General features: G+C 38.3%; 1 protein-coding gene across 3 annotated transcripts in view; it reads left to right on the top strand.

Annotated features, from left to right (window-relative positions):
* Positions 1-25,440, top strand: part of SFMBT2 (Scm like with four mbt domains 2) — a 148,940-nt gene that overhangs the window by 71,695 nt on the left and 51,805 nt on the right. For 2 of the 3 annotated variants that reach the window (XM_075273943.1, XM_075273942.1), the window contains exons 5-10: positions 2,076-2,141; positions 17,027-17,115; positions 21,660-21,906; positions 23,688-23,785; positions 24,121-24,222; positions 25,091-25,238. In XM_075273943.1, the coding sequence (XP_075130044.1) occupies positions 2,076-2,141; positions 17,027-17,115; positions 21,660-21,906; positions 23,688-23,785; positions 24,121-24,222; positions 25,091-25,238 (750 nt within the window). The remainder of the gene's footprint in view (positions 1-2,075; positions 2,142-17,026; positions 17,116-21,659; positions 21,907-23,687; positions 23,786-24,120; positions 24,223-25,090; positions 25,239-25,440) is intronic. The other variant, XM_075273944.1, reaches the window with a different exon arrangement.

Here is a 25,440-nt window from a genome sequence, read left to right as displayed (position 1 = left end):
TCCATTAAAAATGGATCCATTGATTTCTATTGGGTCAGTCTGTCCTTCAAAACAGACAAAGATAGAGCATGTCAGTGTCTTTATTGAGATCTGTGAGAAACAGTCCATGGTATAAATAAGGCATTAAAGGGATCCTATCATTTAAGCTCAATCTTTTCTGCCTATCATATAGGAATAGCCTCAAGAAAGGCTATTCTTCTCCTACCTTTAGATGTCTTCTTCGGCCCCCGTTCAGTTAAAACCCTGTTGTTTTTCGCCGGTATGCAAATGAGCACTGGGCGGTCCCCAGCGTTCAAACAGCACTGGGAGCGGTCCCCAGCACTCAAACAGCAGTGGAGGTGTCCCCAATGCTGCAAGAGAACTCTCCAGCGCTGCCTCCATCTTCTTCAGGAACGGGATCTTGACGTGTCTTCTTCAGGCACAGGCTTCAGACTTCTAGGCCTCAGGCAGCTGACTGCGCATGCCCGCCAGCCACAAGAAAATGGCCGCTTACAATACTGTGTAAGCGACCATTTTCTTGTGGCCGGCAGGCTTGCGCAGTCGGCTTTGCCCTAGGCCTAGAAGTTTGAAGCCAACCCCCAGAAGAAGACATGTCAAGACCCCCTTCCTGAAGAAGATGGAGGCGGTGCTGGAGAGTTCTCTGGAAGCATTGGGGACACCCCCAGTGCTGTTTAAGCACTGAGGACCGTGAGAGAACAGTGCTGCGAGAGAACTCATTTTCATACCGGTGAAAAACAGGATTTTAACCGAACAGTGGCCTGGAGAAGACATCTAAATTTAGGAGAAGAATAACCTTTCTTAAGGCAATTCCTACGTGATAGGCAGCAAAAATTGAGTTTCAATGATAGGATCCCTTTAATAAAGTAACTTTTCTTCTGAACATACAATTTTTAGAACATTTCTGCTCGGTCCTATCAGGCATATGACAGAATTACTCTCCTTATTATTCATAAATGACACGGGTGTGTCTCTGTACACATTTTCCACTATAGTGGTTCACATTTTAAAGCAATAGAAGAGATCATTCTAAAATGTAGGCTTGCTAATAAGGAATTGTAGATAGCTATTGAATGCTAGACACAAGTACTGCACATCTTGAGGCTATAGCACAAGTACTTGTCAAAGACTAATATCCATGTGCCATTCAAAATACCCTACTCACATTCTTTTCTTCAGAACATAGATAATCCTGCTTACATGAATGTCTATAAGAGGAAATCGCGCTGTCTCAATTGTCTGAGTTGCATTTCTTCATTTGACTCTAGTTTGATTTGATAACAATTGGACTTCAAGGGGTTTTCCCAATAGCATAAATGTGGTTAGTTAACCGGATGTTGTCCACAGGATTAGCTTTACAAAATAATTATGAACCGTTGTACAAATATTTCTAAACCTCAGCCCATGTCCTAGTGTCTATTTATTTAAGTTGTCCTGAGATCAGTCAGTAAAGTAGCTTAACATGCTCAGATACATGCTGTTGTACCTTGGAGAATAAAACTCACCTCCTTGGCCCTGCACAGAAGAATCTTGGCACCCTTAAAACCCATCTGCATTATGCAAGAGAGAAGAAACCAAGTGGCCAACTTCATCTGTTTTTAACTATGTGAATATACAGTACAATGAGAGGGATCAGAAAAACCTTCATAGGAAGAGGGACTAGGAGAACCACTGAGTCATACAAGTCTTGCTGCTACTCATGTGGGTAAAGATAGTAAAGATGGCCATTTTTCACAGACCAGAAGCGACATTATGAATAAGTAAAATATGGAATATAAAAAGTGCTTGGATGATGTTTGTAGGTAATAGTGACGTTTGGGAGATTTATTGGTTTGTGGGAAATTCTCCATCCTATAAGTTTTAACATAATCTTGTCTATAAAATAAGATAAGATAATCCTTTAATAGTCCCACATTGGGGAAATTTCAGTGCATGCCCATTATGGAGGTGAAGAATAAATAACGGTCCCAGCATCATCCAGTGTTGATACATGCTTGGGTTACACTTGTGTTGGTAACTTGGTGCCAGTGACTGCAGTGAATAATTGGCTTTCAAATGTGGAATTTTCTCTTTTATAGCAACATTAGGTGCCATTGTGTTCCAGCGCCAGCAGCACTTCCACGTTTCAAATGCCTCAACATCTGGTGAGTACTACCGTATAGGATGTCCTCAACCATCATCAAAAATGTTATACTGTCAGTACTTGCCCTCACTACTAATATGGCTTTAATGTAACCTTTAACTATACTGCCCAAGTATAATCCCTAGTATAATTATCTATAATGGCATCTAGGTATACAACATCAATGTAACATATATTTACATATATGTTACTTAGTTATAACATTACAATGTATTACAATATCAGCATTAGCTAAATATTTTACTTTGGTAGATAATAATACAGAACTTTTCGAAATACCTAGCAATAAAGGCATTTTAAAGTCTTACTAAGTTTTTAAATCATTTACTGGAAGCTTTAGTGAAAGAGTAGACATCTCTTAGATCATATATAGGACCTTAGTAAAGTTGTGATAATATTAGAATTGGTCAGTTGTGTTTCCATAATATGAAAAAGCAGTCACATTCATCTGGTTAGAGGTATTCTATAATATTATATTTTTAAGATTAAGCAAAATTTTTAATGTTTTCCTAAACAGAACAAAAATGGAAATACTTTGACAGCACAGAGACAGCAGAGTTGGGATAAGGCCTTTGTTATCAACACAGCTGAACTGTCTCCTTTCTTGTTTTTAAATGCTCCATGGGTAACTGCTTCTTAAGTAAAGTTGGGCTTAAGTTGTTGGGCTCACCTGGCGGACCCGAACAACAGTGAGCCTAGCACAAGAGTGAATCTAGCCTTAGTGAATTGCTGTCTATCTATCTATGATCTATCTATCTATCTATCTATCTATCTATCTATCTATCTATCTATCTATCTATCTATCTATCTCTATCTATCTATCTATCTATCTATCTACATCTCACTATCTATCTATCTATCTATCTATCTATCTATCTATCTATCTATCTATCTATCTATCTGTCTATCCCATTATCTATCTATCTATCTATCTATCTATCTATCTATCTATCTATCTATCTATCTATCTATCTATTCATGCTTCCTTCCTTAGATGTTTAGATATATTTTGCATATCCTGCCCTGTTGCAGTCTGAGGATAGAGTGTAATCTCTAATGGACAACAAATCCTGTAAATAATACAAAAATCCCACCAAGTCAGACTTAGGGTATGTTCACACAAGGGCATTTAGTGCTGTTTCTGCCTTCATTCTCCTTCAAAATAAGTGTTCTGGTCAATCTTATTGTGGTTTCTGCAGCTGATTCAGCCACTCTGTTGATCAGGTCCATTAATCTGCGGCTAGGCAGTGGGTGAAAGTTGTAGGAAGTCGCATGGGGGCTGGAAAATAATTTTGAGATGGGTGATTGGGCTCTTAACATGCCCATACACATTAAAGCAAAGCTGGCTGAAACTGCCTATTTTAGTGAGACCAGTCTATGGCCTTCCAGTTGATGTCAGGGGATAAAATGGTTGGTCATACTGAATTGTGTTCTCAGGGGAGATAAGCTGATGCTACGGATGTCTGGCAGCTGCCTACTTCCCTCTACCTATTTAGAACAAGTGCATGCTTGGCTAACTGTGCATGTGTATTGGGGTCAGAAGGAAAAGATGGAGGCCGACAGCTGTTGAAAACAATATAAAACACTTGTCTGTCTTGTGAGGGCTAGAGGTCTGAGTATGTCTGATGTTACTGTATTTGGTTTTCTATTTTGTTTGTGTTTTTTACGCTCTGCACACAATAAGGGCAGCAATGTGTTAATACGACTGTGATAAATTGTCATTAGGGAGTAGTTTTCTGGCATAGCTATACTTATCATTTACTGGATTAACCTGATACTGGATTGTGCATCCACCCGTTCACACCTCAGAAAGGTTTTCATATTGTTTTCTTAGAGAAGACTGCCTTTATGTCTACAGGGTAAAGAGCAACTGGATTATTACTCTTTTATCTCCACAATTATTTGGATCCTCCCCACCCATTCATTACATCTGATAATCCTGGCATTTCTCTGTGTATTTCCTGAAGCCATTGTTTGGCTGATTTATTTATAGCCCTTTTTGTTGCCCTTTTCCTAAAATAATAATTCTGTCATTATGTTGCAAGATAAATACTATTTGCATGACTAAATTAGTGAAGACGTGCAAACCCTCATTTCTGTTTAACACTTTAGAGTATGTATTTCTGTCTTGTTGTTTTCTTAAAGGGGAAATACTAAAAAAAAAAATAATTATAGATAAATGTAACAAAGATAGCACAAGTAAACTCTGTGGCCTCTGGTCACCAGTGAATTCTCAAATAAAATAGTTATACGAAGAGCTTAAACTGGTAACAATTTCTGTTACCTTCTGCTTCTCAGATCCTCAGGACATGTTTTTGAGGGTTTCTTTGAAAACTGGTTTGGGAAACATGGTTTTAGGCCGGGGCCCCAAGGGATTCACCTGTAGCGGAAACGCTGTGGGAAAAATCATGGCATTTTATAGTGATTGCAAGGTGGATGGAATTCATGCGAATCTCATGCCCACTTTGCAGTAAAAACCGCAGCGCGGATGTGCTGCAATATCCAAAACCAGCACGGTTTTGAAATTGTAGCATGTCAATTATATATATGACTTCCCCGTAGATATTATGGTAACAGAATGTCTGCAGAGGAAAAGTCTATGAACTTTCTGTTTAAAGTGCTGCAGGAAGAACCACGATGCGTTCCCGCCGTGGTTTTTCCCGCTGCACTTTAGCAATGAGGATCGTTCCGTAGGGCCTTAGGTAGTCAAAAAATTCATAACTATATTATTTGTCAGCTGACTTTCTTGCTGAATACAATGAAAGTAAAGCTATATTCACATGACAGTGAATAAGGGCCGTGTGATGCTTGTTTTTTTTATGTTTGTTTTTGATGTCACATGGCAGCCTTAAATTCAAGGTTTGTGTATGGGGGCCATTTTCACCTGACTGTTATTTTGAGGGTCCATTGAAATGTAATGTATGGGGAATTCATGAAGACGGCCGCTTCTGGGTGCAAGAAGGGTGTGCAAAATAGATGTTTAACGTCTCCATTGTGCACCTTGGTCTTGGGAATGTAGCTTAACTCATTTGTGCAGGCAGAAATGCCCTTTCATATTTTAGACACATGTCAGCACCAGATTATGTTCTATAAAATCTTGGCTTGTTGAGTAATGGTTATTTACTAAACATCCACTTGACATTTGACAGATTTTCCTTCCTTCTAACCTTGACCTAGTTACTGCATTCTATGTAAGTGACATGTTCTAGAGAAATGTCCCTTCTTTGTGTACTGACATAACTTATTTCCGGCTACTACTTGGTGATCATACTTACATATTCTTACATATTTTGACCTTATAATACTTGTATACACTTGGTAAGGCAATGGCACAGCATTGCAAGCAAACAAGAGCTACAGGAGGAGGTCAATAACAAAATATTATTCCCATACGAAAAGTAAGGCGTAAAGAGGCAAGGGGATTTTCTTATTCTTTTTAGTAGTATAGCTAGTTACTAGAAGAATTTGTCACTATCACTTTTATCTAAACTTGTCTTCTGCATTTAAACCTCTGCATCCATTTTAAGATCTAAAACATTCATATATGTACTTATTAAGATATTATAAATTGGTTTCAGACATGAAGACTAAAGGTCTCCTGCTTGTTTTCTTCTGCAGTAACAAAAGCTATTTTTCAGCATTGCAAACAGGCTGGCATTTTTATTCAAAAATGAATGTCTTGTCTTCTGCAGATATGCCCGAATGTATTTGGGGGAAGCATTTTACTAATGGAAGTCCCGTAAACACACCAAATTTGTCAATGATATTCATAAACATACAGTTTGTATTAAATATATAATGCTGGCATATTCAATTGTGTGCCTATAATAGTTGTATATACTGCAGCCAGAAGGAGTAGGAAGCTTGCAAATGAGTGGGAACTGAGTTGCAACAAATCAGCATGGCCACTAGACAGTGTACAGAGCCATCTGCATCTGGCTTTGTATATGTTTGTGGATGGATAACCCTTTAATAACAATTGGAGGAAGGGCTTTCAGAGTTTCCCTTTAGCCTTACAGTTTTATTTCTGTGTGTAAAACAAGTGTTTCTCGTCTTCAGGGAAGATGTGTTGCACTGTCTTTACAGAACTTAATTATATCCTCAAAAACAAAATTACACAATGTTAGAGATAATAAATCTGAAGAGTGCAGATGACTAATGTGACAATTACACAACTGCAAACTGAATCTTTGTTACACTTTTATCTGAAAATCTATTTGCTAATTGTCACATATTTTTCTGAATACGCCATGTTCTTTTTTATAACATGTGCTGATAGTTTTATTATAACTCCAACCATGTGTTTCTGGTTAGGCAAGGTTCTGAGATGCCTATTAAATGACTGGCATGAGACCTAATGTTAATTAGATGTCTCAGCAGTCAGCACATTATGCATTTCCATCAATGTGAATAATCATTGGTAATCAAACAAGATTAAATTAATACATAATACATTATTTCACGTAGCTCGTATGTGAGAATTAATGTATATTATTATTTCAATCACACATATTAAAATTTAAGGAAGACCTGTCATCTCTCCTGTCATGGTTGTTTTAGTAAATATGTATATTCCCAATAAAATAACAATTCTGGAGCATTTTTTCTTAGTCCTCAGTTACTGAGACTGGAGCCATATACAGCAAACACACTGCAGTGTCTTCTCTGCTAGGCGGCTTTGCTGCGACTCACCTGTAAGTTTTTGCCGTGGAACTCCAGCAGCCTTTAATCTTTGCACTGCAAAAGTTGAACGCAGCGGGTGAGACCTGCAACAATAATTGGTGTGCTTTGGGTTCAAAACACACAGCACAAGTCACTTTGCACTCCAGGTTTAGACACAGCATGTATATGAGCTATGTTTAACCCTTGATTCAGTTTCCATTACCATTAATTCACTTAAAGCGTACCGGATGTTAAAACACCTTCAAGTAGCTTCTTATGACATGAATGTTTTATCTCAATGGTCTCTATCTTCTGACCCATTTCAAGTCTAACCCAGTACTGTAAATATAGCCTACATTGTAGTTATATATATGACTAAAAATATGTTTAGATGGACAGAATACTCAGCAGAAAAAAAATCATATGAGTGTCCACAAGTAGATCAAGTGTCATTCAATGGAAAGTGTGCCACCATAATCAATGGGATGGACTGTAATTGAGGCCAGGGTCACCACGTTGCGAACATGCATTGTTTTGCATTCACGCATTGCAGGAAAAAAATCTGCAGCGTAAAATCTAAGTTTTTAAAAATTGCAGCATGTCAGTTATACCTGATGTTTTCCATATAGGTATAATAATAGAGGCAGAAAGGAAAACTTTGTGGAATTTCTGAAGAAAAAAATGCAACACGTTTCCGCTGCGGTCTTCTCTGCAGCGCTTTTCTGCTGCAGCTCGCTATGTGGGGCCTTAGCATTTGGTATTTTTATGTGTTTTTCACTGTGAAAAACCCACTGGAAGCCACATCAAATAACTTTGTGTACATCCTCTACGTTCCATTAACACAAACAAGTCCTATGTCAGTGCAATGTTTTTCATGGCTTAGCATACTGATCTATTATGTTCTATTGGCCCCATATACAGATTTGTGTATTATCACAATTCCAATTATGGGGCCATGAGCCACGGGCAAAACTCAGGAAGGTACTAAACTCATCCATTTTGCTCTTTGGGCTCACTAAAAAAAATGAATGGATTCAAAGAGGCACAAGTGGAAAATGGATATTACCCATGGACCCGGCACATGCATATGTTCATGTTAGCCTGCTTAGTGTCACTAGTTACTACTTCTACATTGAACTGCTAAAGTAAAAATGCAACTCTATGCTGTCCTATATATACAATAGGCCATATGCTTCAATAACATTTTACCAATTACTTTATATTGGAGCAATGTTAAGACATTTGTCCTTATGTCACTGTTGATTTCTCAGCTAATGAGACCAATAGATGGTTTGCTAGGTAACTGGTTAGTGTAGCACCAAAGTTCATGATCTCTTCATAAAATGTGATATGGGAACCCGAAGGCGTACAAAACACAATTTACTTATTACTGCATTTACTTAGGCAAATAAAACAGAAACAGAGGGAAAAAAAGGTTATTTTAAAGGAACACTAAACCCCAAAATTTATGGTAAGTGTAAACATGAAAATATAGCAACCCTCACTGTTTATCAGCCTGCAGCATTTTCCATTTTCTGCATGATCCTGGCATAAACACTTTTGTAGAAATTATAGAAAGAACAAAAAGTTTACTCTCTTGCTGAACAGTTCTATTTTTCTTTGGCTGCCAGAATGGGGAGGGGGGAGGGGGGGACAGGCACATGCCCTCAGTGGGGTCCTACTGAAAATTAAAAATAATAATAAGCATACTCACTTGGCCCGAGCACCCCATTGTCCCCCGCCATTGTCTGTTCAGTTTCATGGCGGTGCTTTATTTCTGGAAATTCTGTATCTCCTGTACCCAGTTAGTTTCAGCAGTCACATGAGGCAGAGGACTCCCAGTAACAAGACACTAGAACAAGACTAAATGGACATTGGCGGTGGACAACAGAGGAAGAGCTTAACAATCTGTAGTCCAACTACAGACAAAGTAAAGGTGCAACCAGTTGTCTTATAAACAAACAAAGGACAGTAAGGAAGTGTACAAAAGGGTGACATGGTTGAACTAAAATAGGATCAAAAGAAGTTCTTTTAAAGGGATTGTCCAGGACCTGAAAATAATCATCAGTATCAAAACCCCCCTAGATCCCACACTGATCAGCGGATGCTGCCAGTGGAAGCCATATATAATGTGTACGGCTGCAATTTTTGTTGTCACCAAAGAGCTGATTGAACCACGACTAATCTCACACTAATGACGTATCCTATAGATAGGTCATCAGTATCAATTATCTTCAGATCCTGGATAGCTCCTTAAGGCTAAGGCCCCACGGGCCGTATCCACAGCACTAAAGCGCTGTGGGAAGAACCGCTGCGTGAACGAATTGCGGTCCTTTCCGCAGCGCTTTTAAGAGAAAGTTCACAGAGTTTTCTTCTGCGGACTTCTCTTAACATTATATCTACGGGAAAGCCATCGGTGTTTCCGTAGATATAATTGACATGCTGCGATTTGCAAAACCACAACAGCTTTGCAAATCGCAGCGTGTCCGCACTGCATTTTTTTCCGCAAAGTGGGCATGGGCCTAAAGCTGAGGCCCATGGTGTGGAAACGCAGCTTCTTTTGCTGGAGATTTTGTTGCATTTTTTTGAGTCAAAGCCAAAAATGGCTACAGAGGGAATGAAGAATATATACGAAGTTCTTATACTTCTCCCTTCTGCTCAATCCACTCCTGTTTTTGACTCAAAAAAACTCAACAAAATCTGCAACAAAAGAAGCTGCGTTTCTGCACCGTGGGGTCTCAGCCTAAAGGTCCATTCACACAGAGTAAATGCGCGCTCATTTTGGCAAAATACACGTGTAAAAATAAGACTCCCATTGACTTCAATGACATTTTACACGTGTATTTTGAAGTGTTTTTTGACGTGTTTGTTTTTTTACAAGTGTAAAAAAATGTCATTGAAGTCAATGGGAGTCTTATTTTTACACGTATATTTTGTCAAAATGAGCACGCATTTACTCCGTGTAAATGGACCCTAAAGCTAAGGCTCTATGTTGCAGAATGCAGCTATAAAACACTTTGGGAAAAAATTCTGCAGAAACACATTGTTTTTTTCTACTTCGATTTTCATTTCTTTTTTGCAGAGTTTTTCCTCTGTATATTTTCTTTCTTTATTAAACCTATAGCGAAAATGTCAGCATTTTTGCAGGTATAACTGATATGCTGCTTTTTACTAAAATGCATATATGCAGGTTTTCCGCATCGTTTTTTTTTTTTTTTGCAATATCACATTCACATTGAACTCCAAGCTGAACTATGTTATGGACGGTGTGAACCGTTTTTTTCTAATTCTGGACATCCACTAAGATATATCTATATATATATATATATATATATATATATATATATATATATATATATTATCAGTTTCTAATGGGTTACTTTTATTTTTGACTGTATTGACTGTATTAATTAGTTTAGGCAGAAATGTAGGAGGTTGTGGTGAATATTTAGTGGACCACTTTCTCTTTAAATTTTGCTGAAAACATGAATAATATTCCCGTGAAAGGTTTTTTGCATAAATGGCTTAATATTATTATTTCGTATATGCTTAGAATGTAATAAAATGAGTTGACAAAGCAGAAATGAGAGAAAAATTTACCCAGTAGACATGTTGAGAAGGAAACAGAAGAGGCATTAAATGTCAGATATGTGTTAAGTGTTAAACAAGTGGTATGAAGGAAGTATGCAATGTTCATAAACATGCTGGTAGCCTTGTACAGTCAGCATACCTCTGTAGCTTTCTATTCTATTTCCATGTTCATTTGTCATAAACTTTAGCATTTTTTTATTGCTAACTATACATTTTGAGAATCCTTCATACTGAATCTACAGCAAGTTTTCTTCAGCTAGATTCACAGATGTAGTTTTTAAATGAGTTTTTTGTGAATTGATTGATTTACATTAGTTTTTAGTGAATTTTTTTAATCTAAATGCAGCGGGTACAATTTCTTTCCTGTACAGTCTAGCACGACCTTCCCGGAGCAATTTGGTGATGAACAACACTTTTTCCAGCATGATGTAGCACCATGTCACAAGGCAAAAGTTATAACTGTCTCAGTGAACAAAACATTTTAGGTTTTGTGGGTCAGTTAGCTCAGTAGAAGCAGTGATGCGGACCCAAACAGTCAAGATAGGGACACAAAATGTACAGTATCCTGGTTTATTTAGAAAAAAACTGAAAATAAATAAACCTTGACTTCAGGCACAAAATGAGCAAAATAAAATACAGTCTTAAATTCCGGCAAAAACAAAATAAAACAACCTGCTCGTCTGAGCAACTAACTAAACAGAACTGATAACCCAACTATGCGTGTGGCTTACTACCAGCCACACAAACAAAACAGGAGCAATATTGTCTCACTGGACTCAGGGTTACAGGAAAGAACCACACAACTCTTTTCACTCCATAGAACTGCTGTGTAATGGAGGATCTGCAGCCTTTTTCTGGCCCAGCAATGAGCCGAGGATCTACACCTGGGCTGAGGACTAATCCAGATCCGTCCTGGTCCACACATATGTCAGAAACCTGGGACTGATATATCTGGACTACAGCACTCTGCCTGCCACCTTCTCACAGTTTATAAATGTTTGGGTCCATGGCCAGGAAACCCTCCATATTTCAAACTCACTGAGAACATGTGCTCAGTTCTCAAAAAACAAGACACAGAAATTGGATAAAAATCCAAGCTTTCATTAGACAAAAATGGGTTCAGGATTTGGTCCAGAAGCCGATATCCAGGTCAAATTGTTGAAATTTAGAAAAAATAAAGATCAATGTATATAAAATAAAATATTGTAAGCCGATGGCTGGCCAAGTAATGGAGGGGGTGTACATCTCACCCAGACTACTAAGGAGGGTGAGATGAGAAAACTCAAGAGAGACTGCTTCTCAGCAGATAATTTTGTCTGCTGAGTGTTATTTCAAAATTCCGGTTACTGGGCTGGATTTTTAGGAATGGCAGATAGGTTGGTAGTGGGACCTGTCATTCCACCCCCCTCCAGTCCACACTTTGGGGATGTTCCAGCAGCGACTCAGCTGTTGGGAGTCTCCTCGTCAAGAAGGCTTAAGAGGTCAGCTCCAGCAGCAAGCTTTGGCAGAGCTTGGCTGGAGTGCCATACAGAGAGGTTGGTTTTTTTGGAGCTGTGTCCTGAATTATTCAACTGGCTTTTGATTTCTGTTATTCTAGGTGAGGTAACTTATTCTCTGTTTAGTTAGAGCCTAGCCGGGCAGGTATTTATTTTTGTATTGTTTCCTTTTGTTGCTGCACTACCTTTTTTGAGTGAAAATAAAACTCTACTTTGGTTTTGGACTAGAGAAACTGGACTTGCTTATCTATGCCACCCCACCTAGCAACCCCAGACCTTGACAATATATATAATATAAAATCTTTGCATAAATTTGATGTATTTGTCAATAAAAGCTTCAAAACTTGATGAAATGCTTATTATTGTACTTAAGTATACCACAAAAACATCTGACTTACGCTTCATTTACACAAATGACCAAGCCAAGACTTGGCCTTGTATTTAATGGCTCAGTCTAGAATCCGTATGGCATGCTTTTTTTCACAGACTCACTCACTTCAATGGATGAATCAGGTCCATGAATTCCATTTGTAGTTCGAGCCATGAAAAAATAGAACATGCACTTGGTCATGTATATCGGCTCTCAGGCTATATGGTAATGTAGCGATGGAACGTGGATGATAGGTGAATGTTAGCCGTGCCTCTATAGACTCATACATTTCACTAATGAGCTCAGAACAAGTTTTGCCCTGCACTCATGGCCCCCTGCGCAAACCCTTGATAATATACAATCGTGTGTATGGGGCACTAAAGAATAATGGGTGAGTGTGCTACCTATTGAAACTATGGCTAGCACACTGAAAAATCACACATTTGTGTGAATAGGGCTAAAAGATTTAAAAAAAACTCAGAAGCTTTGTGAAAACTAAAATTTGTGTCAGTCTCAAAACTTTTCGCCATGGCTATATCTTTATCCTTTCTTTTGTATCCACTCCTAACAATGGCTAAAAACAGCGTAATAAACATGTAAACCAGCCTACACTCTTTGCTTGTAGTGGGTTAATGGCTGCGAAAGTCTACAGTAGCCGCCCTATACATGAGATTTCAGCAAATTCCATGTGAATACTACAATAGAAACCTGTATACGTCATAATGCATGTCACACAGTACGGACATAACGATACCTGTTAACAAGTCTCATAATGTCTCATAATTCTAATGGGATGAGAAAGATCAAATATGGTGACAGTCAACCTGGGGAAATGATTTGACCTTGTGTAGTGATGCCTACCGTCCATGCATGCAAACTATAGACAGGGAGTCCTATACATTGCAAAAAAACATACAGTAGAATTGGCTGCATACAATAGTTGACATTCTTGTCACTTGTCAAGATTTCAGTCTTGAGGGGAGGAAATGCCCTGAATACTGTAGAAGGAAGAGGTGCAGTTTACCACTTTCAGAATGACTTCTCGTGCATGTCTTTGCATAGAAATAATATCTGTGGACTGCATGCTTACTTCCTGATCAGATAAAACCCCATTGTTTTTGAATGAATCATCTCTAATCCCTTTGTAAGCTTCAAGTATTTCTCGAATAATGTATTTGATAACATAGATTGTGTGACATATAAAGTTAGAGGGATTTTCCAGGATCACTAGGATCACAATATTGATGGTGTAGTCTTAGTATAAGCCTTCAGTATCAGATTGGTGGGATTTGAACCTTGAAACCCCTGCAAAGCTGCAGTTCGAAGGAGAAGCAGCTTTTTTTGTTGAAGATTTTGCTATGTATTTTGAGCCCCAGCCTGGAGTGAATTTAGCAGAAATGATAAATATATGAGCTTCCTACAGTCCTATGAAAAAGTTTGGGCACCCCTATTAATCTTAATCATTTTTTGTTCTAAATATTTTGGTGTTTGCAACAGCCATTTCAGTTTGATATATCTAATAACTGATGGACACAGTAATATTTCAGGATTGAAATGAGGTTTATTGTACTAACAGAAAATGCGCAATATGCATTAAACCAAAATTTGACCGGTGCAAAAATATGGGCACCTCAACAGAAAAGTGACATTAATATTTAGTACATCCTCCTTTTGCAAAGATAACAGCCTCTAGTCGCTTCCTGTAGCTTTTAATCAGTTCCTGGATCCTGGATGAAGGTATTTTGGACCATTTCTTTCTACAAAACAATTCAAGTTCAGTTAAGTTTGATGGTCGCCGAACATGGACAGCCCGCTCTCAAATGATCTGAAAACAAAGATTATTCAACATAGTTGTTCAGGGGAAGGATACAAAACGTTGTCTCAGAGATTTAACCTGTCAGTTTCCACTGTGAGGACCATAGTAAGGAAATGGAAGACCACAGGGACAGTTCTTGTTAAGCCCAGAAGTGGCAGGCCAAGAAAAATATCAGAAAGGCAGAGAAGAAGAATGGTGAGAACAGTCAAGGACAATCCAAAGACCACCTCCAAAGAGCTGCAGCATCATCTTGCTGCAGATGGTGTCACTGTGCATCGGTAACAATACAGCGCACTTTGCACAAGGAGAAGCTGTCAGGAAGAGTGATGAGAAAGAAGCCGTTTCTGCACGTACGCCACAAATAGAGTTGCCTGAGGTATGCAAAAGCACATTTGGAGAAGCCAACTTCATTTTGGAAACAAAGATTGAGTTGTTTGGTTATAAAAAAGGCGTTATGCATGGCGTCCAAAAAGAAACAGCATTCCAAGAAAAACACTTGCTACCCACTGTAAAATTTGGTGGAGGTTCCATCATGCTTTGGGGCTGTGTAGCCAATGCTGGCACCGGGAATCTTGTTAAAGTTGAGGATCGCATGGATTCCACTCAGTATCAGCAGATTCTTGAGAATAATGTTCAAGAATCAGTGACGAAGTTGAAGTTACGCCGGGGATGGATATTTCAGCAAGACAATGATCCAAAACACCGCTCCAAATCCTCAGGCATTCATGCAGAGGAACAATTACAATGTTCTGGAATGGCCATCCCAGTCCCCAGACCTGAATATCATTGAACATCTGTGGGATGATTTGAAGCGGGCTGTCCATGCTCGGCGACCATCTAACTTAACTGAACTTGAATTGTTTGTCCAAAATACCTTTATCCAGGATCCAGGAACTGATTAAAAGCTACAGGAAGCGACTAGAGGCTGTTATCTTTGCAAAAGGAGGATCTACTAAATATTAATGTCACTTTTCTGTTGAGGTGCCTATACTTTTGCACCGGTCAAATTTTGGTTTAATGCATATTGCACATTTTCTGTTAGTACAATAAACCTCATTTCAATCCTGAAATATTACTGTGTCCATCAGTTATTAGATATATCAAACTGAAATGGCTGTTGCAAATACCAAAATATTTAGAACTAAAAATGATTAAGATTAATAGGGGTGCCCAAACTTTTTCATAGGACTGTATATATTTCTCACTCCTGTTGAAACCACTCTTGGCTTTAGCTAAAAAAAGCAGTAAAATCTGAAAGAAAAAAAAGTTTTCCTGTAATGTGGGGCTACAGCTTTAGGCCAGGACCCCATGTAGAGGAAACGTTGTGGCAAAAACCATGATGTTTTATTTTAACTGTAAAATGGCTAGGATTCTCGCTAATGCCATCCATACATTGAAAAAAAATAACCCACAGCAAATCTACGAAAATACTGGCGGTTTCTGTATAGGTATTTTTACAGCATACTGCTTTAGTTTTGACCATATGGTTGAAGTACAGCTTGTTCTCCATTTGTAAAAGCCATGCAATTGAAAATTGTCACTTCATAGTACAAGTGTGTGTGATCTTGCTATACAGTTATTGGTCATCTGGCACACTGGCACAACACAAGCAGATACTCTTATATTAATTGTTCTCCATTAGTAAATGTCTTTTGCACTCACAGCAGCCCATTTTTTCACTCCATAATTTAGTTTGTTATGGAGACTCTTACTGGAGCATCTGACATTGATATGAACAATGTGCATAAATAATCGAAAGTATCAGTCTTGCAATGCATTTAATAATAATTTTTAAGACATGTTCAATGGGGTGTGGCTTAGTAAAAACGGTTTTTGGACTACCAGGAAAGGGACATGGATTGATTTGAGAAATAATGGAATAATTTTGCTACATTTTTATGATATAAACTAAATCAATAATATTTTGATGGATTTGCAAGACCATTCAAAGTGTTAAAACATATTAAATGGGTCTTTCTAAAGAACGTTTCACAGTTACCGGGAGTCTACCACCTCCCATAGGTGCACTAACTACCTTGTTTGCATAAGGGTCCATTCACACGGAGGAAAAAGGGAAGGAATTTTGTGTGGAATTGCAGCGCTGAAAAAAAAAGCCTCCCATTGACTTCAATGGGTTCCTTTTTCTGCTAGCAGCAATGGGTTCCTTTTTCTGCTAGCAGAAAAAGGAACCCATTGAAGTCAATAGGAGGCTTTTTTTTTCAGCGCTGAAATTCCACGCCAAATTCCTCACCATTTTTCTCCGTGTGAATGGATCCTAAGACTGCAAAGTTGTCTTTCTCCAAAACTATAAAAGTGGCATACATAAGAAAGGAATGTTGTTTGTCACTGTAATGTTCTCTGTAACCCACTGGTGCCTATTGAATATCCTTGGGGGAGGTGATGGGCCTCCTTTAAATAACCTTGGGGCCAATACCATTACTGTAAAGTCATATTTCCTTATTTACAGGAGTTACTGACATTTTGCATGTCGCATTACAGTGAAATGAATGACATTGTGTTTGCACAGTGCACTCTGAATGTGAACTTTTTAAAGAATAACCCTTTATTTTAGCATGCTTTTGATATTTTTTAAAGAATTTTTCAGCCATAATGCAGATTCTAACTTGAATGCACATATTGAATCAGTATTCTAAAGCAGGGTGACACAACTGGTTTTGGGTCTGAGGACCAAGCTGTAGGAGTACTTTGTACAAAAGGAGCTTTAACCTTGTACAAGTTACCAGCTCTCTTAATCACTTATTGTGCCTTTATATTGTGCCTTTGTGCCTTTATGTTGTTGCTTTCCAGCTGTTGCAAAATTACAATTCTCAATATACGCTGAAACTAATTGATCTCTGGAAAGCTTATATTTATGAAGGCAGAAAGTCTGTAATATTTACTTAGATTACTATACTGATATGGTAGCAATAATCATTGTTATTTCTTTCCAGGAATAAAAGAGAAATGCACAGACTGGGCCGAGTTCCTCATTCATGACCTGACTGGCTCCAGGACCGCCCCGGCAAAACTTCTAGAGGGAGTATGTTAATTTATTATAATGTACTAATTATGTATTGATTTGTGTTTTTGCAATTGGTTATTATATTCTCTATTCTTTATATGTACTAAGTATGCATGAATTTTTGAGAATCAGTATTATTGGTCGAAAGCGCATATGATTTTTCTATATGGACAATGCAGATTGCAATGCCTTAAGTGGTTAAATCAATAATATCAGACTGTGCAATGCTACATTCTTGTAATTAGATGTGCAACAGTCAGACACAGATCTTTATATTTATGAACCTATGAACATATAGCTCTTACTCTCGTAGTCACTGCTAGTCATGTATTTTGACCACATTGCCAATTTGCCTGATGCCACTTGTGCTGAATAGTATTTAGAGCTGACACCAGCATGGGAATCACATGCAGGGGACGTAAAAGCCACAAGTGTCTCCTAAGTCAGTGGTGGCAAAGCACTGTGGTATAGAAAGCATGAATCTCAAGAACACCAGATCCATTTTTTGAAACTTTAAAAAAAGACTCCAGTTGGCCTATATAGACAAGCAGTCTTGTGGATCTATTAATCCGCCAACAAGTACAAGCATCTCCTGCAGTTTCCTTGTCTACCATCCAGACACAGCTGGCACCTTCATTACACACCCTTGTCTCTGCCCAGGCCATTTTCAGGTGCTTAGTAGAAGGAAATTTGGTGTCAGAGTACCCATTACATCTGTTTCCATTGACAGTCAACCACTGTTACCTTTGTTTGCAGTGGTGTCATTAATGAGAAATCTGAACTGCTATGAATTGGAACCAGATTGTCTTTAGTGATGAAATTAGATTGTCTTTGGGATCCAGAGATGGTCAAGTCCAAGTTTTCATGTCTTTATGTTGGAGTGAACCAAGATCTAAGGAGCCATCACATACAACAGTTGAACACCCATGGTAGTGACACAAGGAACACTAACAGCTCAGCAATGTGTGCAGACATCCTGCGGTCATAAGTGTCACCCATAATGGTAGGGTTTTCAAATGGTATTTTTCACGAGAATAATGCTAGCCTAGATTTATTGGCAATAAATCAGTTGTGGAATTAGCCAGGGCACCTACTCTACAAGTTTGCAGAAACCACAGGCCCAGTTGTAACATCTGTGAGCAAATCTGTATGCCTCCATGCAAAACCATTTCTCATCTTGTATCCAGGCGAGAGGCAAGTACTAGAAACTCCTTTCACTTGTATAGTTTCCCCAGTAAACTTACCCTTTTGTTTTAATATTGTAGTCATTTACATGTAGAAAGTTTAATTTTTTTTTCCAGCAACCTTATTGGTGCGTTATATATTTTTTTTCTGTCAATGAGTTGTATTTCAGACTCCAAAATAAATTCAGACCATAGACACCCTGAAACAAGGATAGACTGCAGCTGAATAAATAATAAATACAAACCCGGATCTAAAGAAAATGAGACACAAATCCACACCCCTAACCCTATCCCTCTAAAGAAGGATAGGGTTAGAGGTGTAGAGACATTAAACATTACGGCCTAGGAAAATCACACAAGTTATTTAGGGCCCTTTCACATGGAGTAAACGCGCGTGTATTTTGGCAAAATACACATGTAAAAATAAGACTCCCATTGACTTCAATGACATTTTACACGTGTATTTTCATGTGTATTTTGACGTGTTTTTTTTACACGTGTAAAAAAATGTCATTGAAGTCAATGGGAGTCTTATTTTACACGTGTATTTTGCCAAAATACACGCGCGTTTATTCCGTGTGAATACAACAAAAATGTCTCGGCTTTGTTTCCAATCACAAGACTCAAGTGACTCAATAAATTGTGTTTACTCTTGAAATAGATCCTGATTCCTGAATAATAAGATGATATAATGCTTCATTAAAAAAGAATAAGGAAAACAGACTTAGTTGCGCGCTACTGTAACAATCTGCAGGACAGACGGTTGTCAGGGAAACCAATTGCGGGATCTATGAACTCCTCCAGAATTGGTTTTCAGGTTATGCTTGTAAAGTGTGTTAAAAGGGGTCATCAGAGCACAATGAATGGCTGTTATTAAAACTCTCACTCATTGCTCAATAGGTTTTTATCTGCTTTATTCTTTTTAACAAAGAGCTTTATATACATTTATCCTCAAAATGAATATCCTCAGTCATTACAAGATCATTTTTATTAGGCAAAGTAGAAAATATACTCAAATATAATGTGCGCATTGTTTCTAAAAGTCACACTAGAATTAAAGATCTATAATGTGATGACATGCAGCTCAAATAGACATCTGTATACAAAAAGCTGTCAGCAAATGGGTTTTTATAACAGGATGGACAAGAAGTGAATATTAACAAACCAGAATAGAATAGAATAGAAAGTGCTTAATAAATGAAAAGAGATACTTACAGGTATTACAAATGATGATATGGGGCCCCATAGCATATGATGTTCTATGTCCACATGGGGACCCCCCCGAACGGAATACCAAACTCAATTGCAAGCGCTGTGCAGTAAAAGCACACAGACCCCATAGACTATAAAGGGGTCTGTGTGCTTGCCACGCGCTGCCCGCACGAATCATGCGGACAGGAATGTTCTGTGTGGAGATCTGGCGGCAAGCACACGGACCACATTATAGTCTATGGTGTTCCGTGTGCTTTTACTGCACAGCGCTTGGTATTCCGTTCGGGGGGTCCCCATGCGGACTCCCCCAGACGGAATACCAATGCAGATGTGAACCAACCCTTATCTGCAAAAGATTTCTCATATTAAAATCTAATTTATGTAACCCTTGTTTCTCCAAAAAGGAAACATTGAGGGCTAGTTGAACTGTTCCAGTAGACATTAGATAACCAACAGATACTGTCAAAATCATTAAGATCCACAGAGTCTAATATGTACATTCAGCAATATGCAGTTAAGTTTAAGAATTTAGAATTTAATGGGGTTAGAATAGGTAAACAGTAAGTACATGGAAGTAGACACACAAAAGAATATTGAAGGAACTAATTACCCAGCTTGTATTTGAGGTTAAAATGGGTTAATATGAGACATTCCAGAGTAGTGGACATGGCAGGGAAAAGTTGGGATAAGTAAGAGTTGACAGGATATAGTAAATTACAGCAGGGTGGGAAGTTTTGTAGATCTGTGTAATTTTTTTTTCTGCCAATAGTGTTCTGACTGCCATCAAAACTTTGCAATTTCATGACTAAACAGAAAGTAGGAAACAAAACAGCACAACTGAGTATTTAGGTTTCCTTTCTCTTACACCCTAAATAAAATATGGAAGTCCCCCATTAAATTACAATAGTAGTGAACAAACAGAATAAAGTAGCAGAAAAATCAAGTGATAAGCATGAGATATCTGTCTTGTAGACTTCTACCTAAGTCTTGCTGTAGATATAAAATCACCTATTGCTCTAATCAGGGGTACGTCTGAGGCATTGGTCTCAGGTGGCACCTCGTGGAATAAACTTGGGGGGTGGCACATTTTTTTAAATCGGCAGCTACTTATTCTATTATTGCAATAAGCATCTGGTGCTAATTTTTACTCACCTGTCCACGCTCCATTCCACGCTACCCTCCACTGTCAGCTCTAGGCGCCACTACACTTACATTATGACGCTCAGGAATTCCGGGATGCTATGTACTGTATCCCGGCGTTCTTCAGCGTTGGCCACAGTGCCCTCATGGAGCCGGAAGTGGAGGGTAGCCTGGACATGTGAGTAAAATTAGCAGCTTCTACTCTTTGTGGGGGTAAAAAGGTGGTCAGACATTGCATGTGGGCATTAAAAAAGGGGGTCATAAACTGTGTGGGGCACTATAAATAGGGGGATCATATGCTGTGTGGGAGGTTAAACAAAAGGAGGTCATATACTGTGTGGGAGCCATTAAAAGAGTTCAGATACTGTGTGGGGCCATACAAAGCTGTCATAAGCAGTTTGGGGGCAAAAAAGGGGTCAAAATGTGGGGGATGGCATAAGAAAAGGGTCATTCACTGTGTGTGACCATAAAAAGTGGGGTCATATACTGTGGGGGGCAAAATAAGGGAGTCATATATTGTGTGTGGCTGAAAATAAAGAAGTCATATATACAATATGGGGGTAAAAAAGGGGTCATATACCTTGTGCGAGCAAGAAAAGGGGGTCAAATACCTTATGGGGGCAAAAAGGGGGTCAAAAAAAGGAGATAAAAAAAGGAGAGTCAGAAAAAGGGAGTGTATACTATGTGGCGAGCCAGAAAAGGGGGTTATGTATCATGTGGTGGGCCAAAAAAAGGGATTGTTTATAATGTGGGGGCCAAAAAGGGGGGGTATACTATGTGGGGCAAATAAGGGCATTTTTTATCTGCCAATGGGGAAGGGGGGTGGTGCGTGTTCTAATTAGAGGAGCCCCATCACGCAACCAAAGATAGCTGTGTATCTTTATTTTATTTAATTTTTTTGTGGTGGTGGCACTTTTCTATAGTTCGCCTCAGGCAGCAGAGAGTCTAGGTCCACCCCTGGCTCTAATGTACGAGTTTACTTAGAAATTTGGATTGACATTATGCTATTTGTTTCTCTTTAAAAAGCCTCTTCGTGGAAAAGCTCCTGTAGACCTCATTACAGCCGACTCACTCATAGAGCTACAGGACTGCCAGAATCCCTTCCAGTACTGGATAGTCAGCGTGGTAGAAAATGTTGGAGGAAGATTACGATTACGCTACGTTGGCTTGGAAGAGTCAGATTCCTGTGATCAGTGGTTATTTTACTTGGACAGTAGACTTCGACCTGTTGGTTGGTGCCAAGAAAACCAGTGCAGAATGGAACCACCTTTAGGTATGAATTAATAAATCGTTCTTGTTTGTTATGCTGTAAAAAACCCTTTATTTATATTGATAGATCTTGTTAGTTCTACATACCCCAAAACATCTCTGTTTATATGTAGAAATGTTTTATGTTAGAAAATCCCAATAGTTTTCCAAGTAATATCCATAAGAGAACATGTTTGACGGGTTGTGCTCTAGTCCTTATCTCTGTCCTTCTGTGGGGTCACAAAAACTTATTAAGGCTGAGGCCCCACGTTTCAGAAATGCAGCTTTTTTGTTGTAGATTTTATTGCAGTTTTATGAGCCAGGACCAAGAATGGCTAAAAAAGAAATGGGGAATATATAGGAAGTTCTTACACTTCTCCCTTTTTTTAATCCACTTCTGGTTTTGGCTCAAAAAAATGCAGCAAAATCTGCACCAAAAAAAGATGCATTTCCGCAATGCGGGGCTTTAGCCTAAGCGAGCCTGCACACTGAGTATACACTCTGCTTATTCTGAACATAAAACTCGTTCAGAATGGGGAGCCACACGGTGGCTCAGTGGTTAGCACTACAGCCTTGCAGCGCTGGAGTCCTGGTGTTCAAATCCCACCAAGGGCAAAAAAAAAACAAAAAAAAACAAAACATCTGCAAGGAGTTTGTATGTTCTCCCCATGTTTGCATGGATTTCCATCCCATATTCCAAAAAAAAAAGACATACTGATAGGGAAAAAATGTACTATGTGGGGTTCACAATCTACATAAAAAAAATAAAAAAAAAACTCGTTCAGAATGAACACGTAAAAACCAGATCCCATTGATTTCTATGGGTGCCAGCATTCGTGCGCTACCCATTGAAATCAATGCTCGTATCAGATTGAAATCAATAGGGAAAAAAGCCTCCCATTGATTTCAATGGGTAGCACACGAATGCCGGCACCCATACAAATCAATGGGATCTGGTTTTTACGCGCTCATTCTGAACGAGTTTTACGTTCAGAATGAGCGAAGTGTATACTCCGTGTGAAGGCTCCCTAAGTCTGAATTCATATCAAACTGTTAAGAATTAAGCTTCAGGCCGAGGCCCCACGTGGTGTAAATGCGGAAAAAACACAGCATTTTAGTCACAGTAAAGTGAATCCCATCCCCACTTTGCAGTGCCATTTCCAAAACCATTGTAGTTTAGCTATAATTGAAGCAGAAATTCCGCAGAGGAAACCTCTGCGACCTTTTCTGTGCATAGCACTGCGGGAAGAACTGAGATGCGTTACCGACGCGGTTTTTACCTCTGCGCTTTTTTGTTGCGAGATGCCACATGGAGCCTTAGCCTAAAGGAGGTTTTATGAGCCATTATAAAAACAGAGACAAAAGAATGAGCTATCAGTTTCTCTGATTTCTCTTTGACCAGGACTGAAGAGCAAAAACTGTATGAGAAAAAAAAAACGTAGAGTTAAATGATACAGAATTTTCAATGAAAACTTATTTAGAAAATGTTGCTTTTTTCATAATAGAAACAATGCAACAATAAAAACATGCCCATGAAAAACTATAGACTAAAATGCTAAAGAATTGTATCAGGAGCTGAGTAGGTGATATCATATAGTTCATCTATACAATAATGTGATTGTAATATGTCATGTAAACATATCCATTGAGTCCTTTCATACACAATTACATATTGTTACAGATAAATCACATATAATCATTCATGAACTGGACATGGAATATGATTCATTTGTCCATGTTTAACTAGCCTTTAAACTCCAGTATTTTTAGTGTATTATGTGAAATTTGTGTATTTCAACACTTTAGATCTTTGTCCACTCAAGAGTATGTCTGAATGGAAAAGTGCTCTAGAAAAGTCTCTGGTAGATGCTGCAAGAAGTCCTCTTCCAGTTGAAGTTTTCAAGGTGAGAAAAATGATATATTTGCACAAGTATTGTCTATTTTTGTGTTTAAAAGCTGTTTGTTTGTTTTTTTTTTTTTTTTTTTTTAAACCTTATTTAAAAAATGTACAGTTATACAAAGCTTAGGAAACTTCATGTCTGTGGATGTCTTTGTGCCACCTCTTACAGCTCCTCAAGTCAGTGAAGCTTACTATTGAAGGTCCTAAACTCACTTCACACTGAACAAAACCTTGCTTTCAAATAACTTGAAAATAGATTATTTTATATTGCAGACATCGACCTCTGTCTTAACAGCAGTAGATATTTCTAGTAACCTGATTTTTGGTCTTTTCATGAAGGATCATGCTGACCTTAGGCCACATTCGTTCACTGTTGGAATGAAGGTGGAGGCAGTAGACCCAACTGAGCCTTCTCATATTCGTCCTGCAACTATCACTAAGGTATGTCATATTCTTGGGCAATAATGAGTAAGTGCACAGGAATCTGTATGATATCAATCTTGTTGCTGAGAAATGATAATAGGGTCAGCTAAACATTTGCAAATCATCTATTATTCTAGAATTTTTATGTGCTTATTCATTCCCAGACTAATATATTCTATACTATACTAGGTTCCTCTACTGATTTTAAACACCACACATCACATTAGGTACAGAACAAATTATTTAATTGCCCCGCAAGTATTTCTTATGTGCCTTGAGAACTTGGATACAGCGGATTTTAAGGTTTTTGGAAAAGAATGAGCACACAGCTGCAACTAGTATCATATGATGATTCACGATGACCAAAAAATCATACTTGCAAAGGTCACCTTCAGGGTTAAGAAATAACAACGGGAAACTCTAGATTATGAGCAAGCTTTGGTATTATTTTTAAGATGTTAGTCATGTAGGCCTGGAAAATATAGCATGTAATTAATGTGGAAACTTACCATTTGCTCTCAAACAATGGCTTTTCACCAGTGTGGATGAGATAATATACAGAACTTGAATTTAGCCACTTTGAAGGTCCGAGTGACGGAATAGCTGGAAGCTTATGCAGTGTTTTATGTGCCACTGACATAATTTTTTTTTTTTAACTCTGTTCAGATCTAATTTGTATACTGACATGAGCTGTTTTTTGGAGTGGTACAACATAACAAATGTACAATATATGGACAGGGACTGCTTTATATTCAGTTCATGCTCACACTTTGTATATAATTGTTGAATACTATATAAATGCTGGAAATCAATGCTGATAAAGCAGATAATATACTCATACATCATCATTCATTGATTGCAATTCTATTCACTATGTGTTTTTTAGGTTTTTAATAATATATACTTCCAAGTAACCATTGATGATTTGAGGCCAGAATCTAGAAATATGTCAATGCTTTGTCATGCTGATTCTCTGGGACTCCTGCCAATACAGTGGTGTCTTATAAATGGGGTTAATCTCACCCCCCCAAAAGGTTTGTACTGAAGTCATACACAACTTGTAAAAGATTGAATATTTCTAAATGTGGGAACATCTACGTACATATATTAGACAGATTGGGCTACTATTATTACTATTTATTCAGCTAGCTATTGCTATTTTGCCAATTAGAATATGGAATAATACCATGAACCATGAACAACAAGAATGCATCTAGAGCAGTGTTTCTCAACCTT

This window comes from Leptodactylus fuscus, chromosome 5 (assembly GCF_031893055.1).
Source record: "Leptodactylus fuscus isolate aLepFus1 chromosome 5, aLepFus1.hap2, whole genome shotgun sequence".
Taxonomy (NCBI): Eukaryota; Metazoa; Chordata; class Amphibia; order Anura; family Leptodactylidae; genus Leptodactylus; species Leptodactylus fuscus.
The sequence above is the reverse complement of the archived record's forward strand: the minus strand, read 5'-3'. Positions and strand labels throughout refer to the sequence as shown.